This window comes from Histoplasma capsulatum, genomic scaffold (assembly GCF_000149585.1).
Source record: "Histoplasma capsulatum NAm1 scaffold_5 genomic scaffold, whole genome shotgun sequence".
Lineage (NCBI taxonomy): Eukaryota > Fungi > Ascomycota > Eurotiomycetes > Onygenales > Ajellomycetaceae > Histoplasma > Histoplasma mississippiense.
Genome location: NW_001813978.1, coordinates 1439521 through 1449720, shown reverse-complemented (window position 1 = coordinate 1449720; position 10200 = coordinate 1439521). Strand labels below are relative to the sequence as shown.

The window sequence follows — 10200 nt, the reverse complement described above, 5'->3', positions numbered from 1 at the left end:
TCCAGGGATCCCCAGGCAAGGAGCCATTCAAGATATAATCGTAGATACCTTTAGGATCAAAAAAGATCAATTCACAATTGACAGGCGGCTGTTGTTGGTTCAAAAAAGGGTTTGTATTCGGCTTGGAAGGGTTGGAGTCAAACTAAAATATTATGTATTCTTTGCTATGGATGAGGCAAAGCCAATCAGTACAGTGTCCAGATATTAAAGTATGGAACCCCCCCCCACCTACCACTGATGCCAAGATATCACTAACCCCAAAACCCAGTTATGTTGAAATGCTGCTTTTATCATACTATTTACCCCTTTCTTCAAGAGTGATAAAGGATGTGTATAGGGCCTTTTTACCTGAATTTGTGAGAGAGAGGGATATATTCATGCATGATGGAGCCAGGGTTCATACAGCTCACATAGTTAAGGAGGTTCTTGAGGAGATGAATATAGAGATCATGCCTTGGCCTCCATATTCTCCAGAGTTGAATCCTATAGAGAATCTTTGAGCACTGTTGAAGCAGGAGATCTATAAGCTGCATCCAGAGCTGGAGCATGCATCAGATACAGTAGCTACAAAAAGAGCTTTAATAGAGGCAGCTAAGGAGGCATGAAATGTAATTGATGATAGCATTCTATATAATCTTTCTGCTACAATGTCTCATCGAGTGAAGGCAGTTATAGAGGCAGAAGGATGGTATACAAAATATTAATATAAAGATCTTTGCAAAAAGCAGCATTTAGATATTAACGTTATATGGTTAGTGTAATCTCGGCGGCCAGGGGGATTTCAAACTTAATACCTGACACTGTAGATCCTGGGATCAAGCGCGGTTACAGGTGTACGACGGTGGTCCCCGGGGGGGTGTTCCTAAGTAAAGTCTCAAGAATAAAACAAGGGAGAGAGGTTATGGATAGATAAAGAAACCACTCACTTTCACTTGACGAAAAGAAATACTTGGACCGGCATCGCTCAAATTGGATGTCAATCATAATATCGGTGTATATGCCCAGCAGCAGCGTTGCTCCCGGCGCCGTCCACAGAGTGCTCTGCAAGTACGCGGCCAGCACCACCGCCCAGGCTGCTGACTCAGCTTGACCCTTCATCTCCTCCTCTTCTGCATCTCCGCCTGGCTTTCCTTCTCCCTCAAGCCTCATCGTTGTTCTCTTCTCCTTTTCTCCTCCTCTCTGCCGCTTCTTTTCTTCTCTCTCATTCTTTCCCCAGTCTCTCGTTAGGACCCTGTGTCCACTCAATTATCCTTCGCTTCCTTCCTTCACGGCGCTTTCCTCTTCGTTCCGCTCTTCTTTATCCACTCTCTTGATCAAGCAAATCCCCCCCTTTTTTTACCCGGTTGTAATCAACATCGATCTGTCACTCGCCGACAGTGGCACACCCTTCTTCGCACCTTGAACTCCGTCCGGCTTCCTTCTTTCTTTCATTGTACAACTACTGATTCTCTCGGGCATTGTTGTCGTTATCGTTGTCGTTGTCGTTGTCGTTGTCGTTGTTCTTCTTGATCTCATATTCCACCATGAAGTTCTCCTCCGTCCTCGCGGGCGCTGTTCTCGCGGGTTCGGCCTTCGCTGATCTGAGCCCCATCGTCATCAAGGTCAGGAATGCAGCTTGAGCTATTATCTCTTGAGACTCCCTATATGCCCTTAGAATCAATTTCTAATCGGACGGATGTTTGCTTTTTAGGGCTCCAAATTTTTCGTAGAAGGTACCGGCGACGAATTGTGAGTTGGCATCCTTCTTCCAGTTGATATTGATATGTATATACATACATACATATATATATATATATATATAAATATATATGACTAAAATATATATGACTAACAATTGTTCCAGTTTCTTCAAGGGCGTTGCATACCAAGGTAAGCCGACCGTGCACACTTAACATCCCTCCTTGATACCAGCGTTTTCCATAACTCACGCTTTATGTGTATGTTAAGAGGATATCTCCTCGAATGGCACCACCAGCAAGAACACTCACTACAAAGACCCTCTTGCCAACTCCGATAATTGCAAACGCGACATCCCATACCTGAAAGAGCTGGGGACGAACGTCATCAGGGTCTATGCCATCGACCCCGACGCTGACCACAAGGATTGCATGCAGATGCTTCAGGATGCTGGCATCTACGTGGTCGCTGACCTGTCTGAACCCAAAACATCCATCAACCGTGATGACCCGAAATGGGACATCGAACTTTACGCTAGGTACATGGCCGTCGTCGACGTGCTTGCGCCTTGGTCAAACACCTTGGGCTTCTTCGCCGGCAACGAAGTTTCCAACAAGCAGTCCAACACCAATGCTAGTGCATTCGTCAAGGCTGCCGTTCGCGACACCAAGTCCTACATCAAGAAGAAGGGCTACCGTACTATGGGTGTCGGTTATGCGACTAATGACGATGCTGACATCCGCGACGATATGGCTGATTACTTCAACTGCAAGAGCAGAGATGAGTCTATTGATTTCTGGGGTTACAACATCTATTCGTGGTGTGGTGACTCTAGCTACAAGGAGTCCGGCTACGATAAGGTTGTCGCGGAGTTCTCGACCTACTCTGTCCCAGTCTTTTTCGCTGAGTATGGTTGCAACGAGGTCCGCCCACGCATATTCACTGAGGTCAAAGCTCTGTACGGCCCTCAGATGACACCTGTTGTCAGTGGAGGTATCGTGTACATGTATTTCCAGGAGCAAAACAACTACGGTACGCCTTGAACATCCCATGTATTCCATTGGTCTCCTTATCCAAGAATCCCAGATCTAACGTCACAAAACAACCACAGGTCTGGTCAATGTCGACGGCGACAACGTCAAACCCCGTGTTGACTATAATAATCTCAAGAAGCAAATTAGTGATGTTAACCCCAAGGGCGTCAGCATGAATGATTACGAAGTCGAGAACCTCCAACTCCGAAAATGTCCCGCCACCGGCAGTGCATGGCAATCTAGCGCCACCCTTCCACCTGTCCCCAACAAGCAACTCTGCCAGTGCATGGTCAATTCCCTCTCGTGTGTTGCCAAGTCCTCGGTCGATGATGAGGATCTCGGTAAGTATTTCGGCACTGTATGCGGTCTCGGCAAAGGTGTCTGCGATGGCATCGCCTCGAAACCCGAAGATGGTGTATATGGCGCATATAGCATGTGCGATCCACGTGACCAGCTCTCGTTTGCCTTCAACAGCTACTTCCTGCAGCAGGATGGGGCCCGTGACGCTTGCGATTTCAAGGGTGCTGCGGAGCTGCAGGATAGCAAGAGGCCGACGGGCACCTGTGCCGATTTGCTGAAGCAAGCCGGTACGGATGGCAAGGGCACTGTCACCTCTGAACCCACCACCGTACCGAGCTCGACCACGTCATCCGCCGCCATTGCCACGACGATTCCAGTGTTTAATATGGGATTGCTTAGCGTGGGTGCGTATGTTGTCTGCGGTGTTTTGGCTGGGTTTGGCATTGTGTTGTTGTAAAGAGAGTGTGTTGTATTTTGCGTCTGTGTGTTTGTTTGTGCTGTACTGTATTGCGTTGGACTCCGTGGTTGCTGGCTGGGTTCTTTTTTTTTTTTTTTTTTTTTTTTGGATTGATTAGATAGAAGAGAATTGTGGCGAAGATGTAACCTTTCCCCCCTTAAATATTACATACCTACCTTTAACAAAACATGCACATGTGCCTCCTCTGTCTGTCTTACCTCTTTTACCTCCTTTCTTTCTTTTACGTTGGCCTGGGGAACTTGGGTGATGGTTAGCTTTCTTTGTCTTGCTTTTCGGAATAGCAAAGACGCTGTTTCTTGGTTTTTTTTTTTCTTTCCCTTTTCTTTTCTCTCCATTTTAATGCTCACCGATGTTTGTTGTAACTGGCCATATATAATATTTTCCTCTTCTTTTGATCAGTGTGCGTGTGTGTGTGTGTGTGTGTGTGTGTCCACACTCCTTTCCACGTATCATGTAATAACCGTAAATGTCACAAGTCAATTAAACCGTCGTTGCCCCGCCAACCAACCCGAACCTCGTTTTGGAAAAAGAATCCTCAAACCACTTTCTTTACTTGAAGAGAGGGATGCGAACAACAACAACGACGGCGGCAGCAGCAGCAGCAGATTGCATGTCCGTGTATGTCCGTGTATGATCGAATCCCCCCCGTCTCGCCCCGCCCCGCCCCGCCCTACCCTATTGAGGGCCCTACCTCAAGGGAACATATACCCATTGTTTACTGAATCGCGCACCGTGCTAACCCTGCACTGGGAGAAAAATATAAGCAGGCGCACAAAGTTGATCGTTGTTGTTGATCTTTCTTCTTACCTGAGGAAAAAAAAAAACCGGATCGAGTCTGACTTGCTTGGCTGGCTGTGCTATTTAGGTGGTTCATGGGGTTTTGATGTTAATAGCACGTGGTATATATATATATATATATATACAATATATATAGGGAGGGATAGGAGTATGTGCGAGGACTTGGCTTTCTTGGGAAAATATCGTTAAATAAGTGTGGACGGTGGAGGAGGCGTATATATATCTATATATCGGTATATGTATATATACATCTATACGTGCACGCACTCACATCAAAAAAGTTCGAGTGAGAGACCCCTGGCCCTGACCCTCCGCATATACCCCCTTTTCCGGGAAAGATTTAAAGAGGAAAAAAAAAGAAAGAACATGGCGCGACTCAGCCGCACCGCGCCTAAGGCCGTGCTGGATACCGAAGGAGAAGATTCCGACATCGACGATACGCGTCAACACCAATACAGACACTCAGTCTGTGTACAGCTACCACTACACTCACCAAGACTAGTCCTGGGCGGAACCCGGGCGCGCCGTGGGGCAACCTCTCTCTCCCTGAAGGCAGCCATCACAACCACCAGCTCTGCAAACGCAAAGGCAGGCGCAGCAAGAAGCGGAAAACAGCAAAACGCCCCGGCCGACCCCCGAAGCCCAACCAAGACTAAGACCAAACCCACATCCAAGACAGATACAAGCACAGGCACAGGCACAGGCACAGGTTCTAATAACAAAACCACCCCTGCCGTGGAGAATGTCGTTGCAACGCACACTGAAACCCTTAGCAGCCCAGCACAACCTCCAACCAGCACCCGTCACAGACAACGTCAACGCCAGCTGGGCCGTCGGCACGCTGATGTCCTCCTCATGCCGTTCTCAGCACCAACGCAGGCGGAGACGGTGATTGGTAAGTATGATGGTTCGACGCCTAAGCGCGGACTGGGAGATGTGGAAATTGCGCCGTTGCCAGAGCAGTTGGAGGAGGATATGCTTGGGTCTGTGGAGGGGGGAAAGGGGCAGGGGGAAAAGGGAAAGAGTGCTGCTGGGGTTGGTGGTAGTGGGGAGGTGGAGGTGGAGGTGAGGGGGAATCAGGGGTGGAGGGATAATAGGGGTGTTGAGTCGTCGTCGTCGCCGTCAGAGGAGGAGGAGGAAAGCGACGAATTCGACTCGTTGGATGATTTCATTGTCGGGGATGATGAGGATATTAGCTATTTCGATGAGTCTGGTCTGAGCGGAAGCAGTGAAGAGAAGGAAGAAGTACTCCTCAAACCCCGTTCGTCACCCAGGAAACTGTTCAGGGGCTTAAGGCCAACAACCAGAACAACAGCAATAGCAACACCGAAGGTCTTGTTGGGGGGAAATAACACAAAGGCTACTACTAGTGGTGGTGGTGACGTGAATTCAGGCCTGGCAGTGAATAATTTGAAGTCGGGACCCAACAGGACAACTCAACGCTCTTTGTTTGACGGCAGTAGTGATGATGATGGCGATGATGGCGATGACGATACTGATAATGAGCAGGAGATGATTCCATCGTTGCCGAAAAAATTCGATCTGAAACCTCTTTCATCAATTCCTGCTTCGAAACGGGGAAGCTCACCGAAGAGAAATAGGGTCGTCAACCACAAAACTTCTGAAGACAAGATGGAAGGGTAAGTTGCTGCTTTCTTTTCTCATCCTATCTCCTTCTTTTGACGGCAAGAAATTGAAGAGAATCCTTTATATGTAGCCCTCAGCCTGATTCTCAACCACCATCCTTTTCCAGGTCAGGAGGGCCAGAGCAGACAGTGAGCATCGTCACTCCGCCATCCAGCCCTTCAAAACATCGTCTATACTCTCCCTCTAAAAGCAAGTCTCGTATCCCACCTACCCCGCATCGACCAAGCATAGACGCCTTCTGGAGCCAGGAGATAATCAACGAATGGAACGACCAGTACTCCCCCAGGAAAACGAACACCCTGCGCAGAGGCCTTGAGAGATTCCGCATATACTCAGATGACGAAGAAGATGGCAATGATGATGTTCCAGGGAGATCACATAGAAATTCCATCTCACCACAGTCATCGCCCTCGAAAAGTCCAATTAAAGGTTCCCCTTCGAAAAAATCTTCAGCAGCTGCAGCTGAAGCTGCGAAGAAGGCCCTTGCAGCTAAAAAGAAAGAGTTCGACGAGAAGAAAGTAAAAATGGCGGAAGAGTTTTTCAAAACGCTCGATGATGCCACGACTGGCGGGCAGATTCAGAAACTCGCTGCGGCTGCGGGAGGAGTGAAGATTATCTGGAGCAAGACTCTCAACACTACAGCTGGCAGGGCAAATTGGAAGCGCGAAACCGTCAGGCAGAAACCATCGCCGTTACCGGCTCAGCAACAAGTTGGGAATCAGTCACAGCTGAAACAGCAAGCAACGTCGTCATTGCTATTGCCTGTTTCTGGCTATCATGAAAATAATACTTCGGTGGCGAGTAGTGGCAGCAAGCAGATGCCCACTGATATATCCACCAGCACCAGTAAGAGTAACAACACCGGTACGATCCCCCTAACCCCCTCCATCCTCGCTCCCGTGCGCCACCACGCTTCCATCGAACTCGCTTCAAAAATCATAGACAGTGAAGACCGCCTCCTCAACACCCTTGCGCACGAATACTGCCACCTAGCCAACTTCATGATCTCCAACGTCCGCAATAACCCGCACGGCGCCAGCTTCAAGCAGTGGGCGGCGAAGTGTGAGAAGGCGCTGGCTGCGCACCCTGTTTATGGCTGTAGCAGCAGTGGAGAAAATGCTACGAAGGCGCGCATAAACATCACCACCAAACATTCGTATGTCATCCATTACAAGTATCTGTGGTGTTGCGTGGAGTGTGGGAATGAGTATGGAAGACATTCGAGGAGTATTGATGTTCAGAAGAGTCGGTGTGGGAGGTGCAAGGTTGGTGCGCTGGTGCAGGTTAGACCGAAGTCCAGGGGGGTTAGGTCCAAGAAGGCGGGCGCAACTGTGGCTGCCGTTGAAGGGGTCACGAAGTCAATGGGGGGAGTTCATTTGAATATGTGGTGAGGGAGTTGATTGTATCAAGTACATTGTACAGTACACGATGGCGGTGATGTCATTTGGCCGAGAGTTAAGGGGATAATGGATGCTTGTTAAGAATACATTGGGTTTTGGTGGGCTTCATTGTTGGGTGGAGATGTTTATCTATCTGCCCATTTGGAATGCTATGTATGCGGTTTGGACGTCCTATGCCTCGAGACCAGGCAACTGTATTCTGTTCTGTACATATTCACCATTTTTCTGCCCCGCTGTGATTTAAAAGGCGTCAATGCACCCTGCTGCATATAACGCAGATTCTAGGTTTAGGCGGAGCCTTAATGATCTTAGTGTAAAGCTTCGACGACTGGTGGATACGTTCGTTCTTCGCTTCCTCGATGAACTATCAACTATGGTCTCTTGTATTTTTTCTAATTCCTAATTCCTGATTCTCCAATCCACCAGAGCGTGCAATAATTTATAATCACTCATTGACCTTCAATACGATCGTTTTCGCATGTATACCCACCCCATATCGCCCCGAAGGCGCGAAAAGAAGCTTCTCAGAGAAGATTCTGCTCAATCTCTTCCTCTTCCTCCTCCTCATCTCCTCACTATCGGCATTCGCAAGCCACTCAATAAACGGCTCCTGTCTAGCCTCCTCACTTTCTTCAATCCCTCGTTCGCCACCGCCCTCTCATCCGCCCACCACTGCTCAAACGCCTCCTCCTCTACCGTCTCCAAATCATACAGCTCCTTAGCCATAAACAACAAAACAGTCTCCCCGCGGCTCTTCTCCACCAACTCCTGCTGGATCAACAACAGTAAATCAACCTGATCCGGCTTCCGCGCCGGCTCGTCGCGGTCAAACACAATCCGGTCGAGTATGTCCTTGTACTTTCCGAGGACCTGCTTGACAGCGTCGCTGGCGCTGAGCGGCGATGGCGCGTCCATGAGGCCTTGGATGCGTTTGATGAAGGCGGTCACGACGGCGTGGCGCACTTGGTGCTCGGACGCGTTGGCGCTCATGCGCAGTCCGACCAGTTCGAGCTGCACGACGTCTGCGCTGAGGCCATCGCAGAGTCCGTCGTAGACGCTGTTGACGGCATCGTGGTGGAAGTGGGAGCGGTCGGCATCGTCGTCGAGGGACGGGCCGAGGCTGTCGACCCGATGGAGCGGGGGAAAGTCATCGTCCGATAGCTCGGAGGAGAGGGTGGAGATTGAATCGGTGGAGAGGGAGAGGCCGGATATGTTGTATACTGGGTTGGTGTGGTAAGTATACAGATCGTGTGACTCTCATATCATTTAGATGGGGCTGAGAAGAAAAGGAGGGAAAAAAAAACGTACATAATCCAGAGGATGCAACGCTTTCATCATCGCTCTCGTCATCCTCGTCTTCCTCGCGAGAGAATTCGTATCCGATTCCGCCCTCTCCAACAATTTTGGGATCGCTTGGGACAAATCCTTGTTCCCGCTCGGCTCGGGTAATTTTCATCCCTTCATGAATCGTGGTGCCATTTGCGATTTTTACTCCATATGAAAGTAGCGCGCCATTCTCGATTCTGCAATTATCCGCAACCACCACATTATTGGCCACAATGGCGTGGTGGATCTCCGTCCCATCCCCAACAACCACGTCGTCCCAGAGATACGCACCCTCGAGAACCACATTCTTGCCAATGCGGCATCGTCGTCCGATGACAGTGTTTGTAACAGCCGTGTGATCCCCGAGAATCGTACCTCGGCCGATGACTGTTTTCGGGCCAATATCGCATGACGGTGCATACCTGACTCCTTGTTCCTCATAAATATTGCGCCGTTTCAGGCTGTAGGTATTGCCCGGGACTAAATTTGTTTCCAGACAGAGCGGATATGTATATCTCGACACAATATCTTTGGAAATGGAGTCATATGTCTTAAGGTTCCGCACTCTTGCCGCGTAATGATCCTTGATAATATGGGTATGTATAGTTTTGCCACTCAGTTCGTAATCCTTGAGCACGCCGTAGAGAAACTGTTTTCGGGGCGTCTGGTAATCAAAGCTATCCGACCACAGACTTAGGACATCCGGAGTGCAGATATCGATGTAAGTGTCGACCAGGTCACTCCGGATATCAATTTCCGAAAACTCCTTCAGCATATCCGGGTCGACAGAGAGATAATTAGACGATCTGGGATGAGAAGACGAGTTAGACCTTCTACGTGGGCGACTTTCTATCTCTTCATAATGTAAACAGCGGTCCTTGGTAGGGTCAATAAAAAAGACCGGGGCTATGGACGGGTTCGACCTGTGCGAAACATTCGTTTCTCGTAGAATCATGGTCATAATGGCGTTTTTGTCTGTCTGTCGCCGCTCGCGGTGCTTTGCCAATGCCTCCTCAATGGCGTAATTGCTGACCACATCACCGCTGACAATGATGAAGTCGCGAGTTATTAAATGTTTGCCATCCAGATCACGCATCACATCGCCAACAGAAGTAGAAGTCGATTTCAGGAAGATGAAGCTTTTGAACAGGGAGGACGGTGATTTCCATTTTGAGGCACTAAAATAGCAACCATTGATTGAAGTTAGGACCAGTAGAAGACATGGAATCGCGGGATTGCAATCTATTTGTTAACTCGACGTACTTGACATATATTTCCACCTGATCTGCGTGAGCGCCCCCGTAGAGAAACACCTCTTCGACGCCGGCATTGGCAAGGAATTCCAGGGTATATTCAATTATAGGAATGTTTGCGAGCGGTAGCAGACACTATCCATCCTCCAATGATCACAGAAACTTAGTCAAGCTGCACACAAGAATCGACCCTCGAATTCCCCAATCTCAAGCACACGTAAATCCAACAAGATTCATGGGAAGTAAAGGAAACATACTCTAGGCTTCTCCAGCGTAAAGGGTGCGAA

At 48.9% G+C, this 10200-nt stretch overlaps 4 protein-coding genes across 4 annotated transcripts; 2 read left to right on the top strand and 2 right to left on the bottom strand.

Annotated features, from left to right (window-relative positions):
* Nucleotides 1-142: 142 nt before the first annotated feature.
* On the bottom strand, nucleotides 143-1149 carry HCAG_05286 (predicted protein; the record flags this gene model as incomplete). Its single annotated transcript, XM_001539769.1, has 3 exons — nucleotides 143-164; nucleotides 411-483; nucleotides 927-1149. The coding sequence occupies 3 exons, from the start codon at nucleotides 1147-1149 to the stop codon at nucleotides 143-145; spliced, it is 318 nt and encodes a 105-aa protein (XP_001539819.1).
* Nucleotides 1150-1523: 374 nt separating this feature from the next.
* Nucleotides 1524-3468, top strand: HCAG_05285 (beta-1,3-glucanosyltransferase 3; the record flags this gene model as incomplete). Its single annotated transcript, XM_001539768.1, has 5 exons — nucleotides 1524-1601; nucleotides 1691-1728; nucleotides 1844-1869; nucleotides 1948-2709; nucleotides 2789-3468. 5 exons carry the CDS (start codon nucleotides 1524-1526, stop codon nucleotides 3466-3468), a joined length of 1584 nt encoding a protein of 527 aa, XP_001539818.1.
* Nucleotides 3469-4653: 1185 nt separating this feature from the next.
* HCAG_05284 (predicted protein) lies at nucleotides 4654-7325 on the top strand (the record flags this gene model as incomplete). The annotated part of the gene is made up of 2 exons (XM_001539767.1): nucleotides 4654-5927; nucleotides 6041-7325. 2 exons carry the CDS (start codon nucleotides 4654-4656, stop codon nucleotides 7323-7325), a joined length of 2559 nt encoding a protein of 852 aa, XP_001539817.1.
* Nucleotides 7326-7898: 573 nt separating this feature from the next.
* On the bottom strand, nucleotides 7899-9990 carry HCAG_05283 (predicted protein; the record flags this gene model as incomplete). The annotated part of the gene is made up of 3 exons (XM_001539766.1): nucleotides 7899-8554; nucleotides 8643-9838; nucleotides 9941-9990. 3 exons carry the CDS (start codon nucleotides 9988-9990, stop codon nucleotides 7899-7901), a joined length of 1902 nt encoding a protein of 633 aa, XP_001539816.1.
* Nucleotides 9991-10200: the final 210 nt, after the last annotated feature.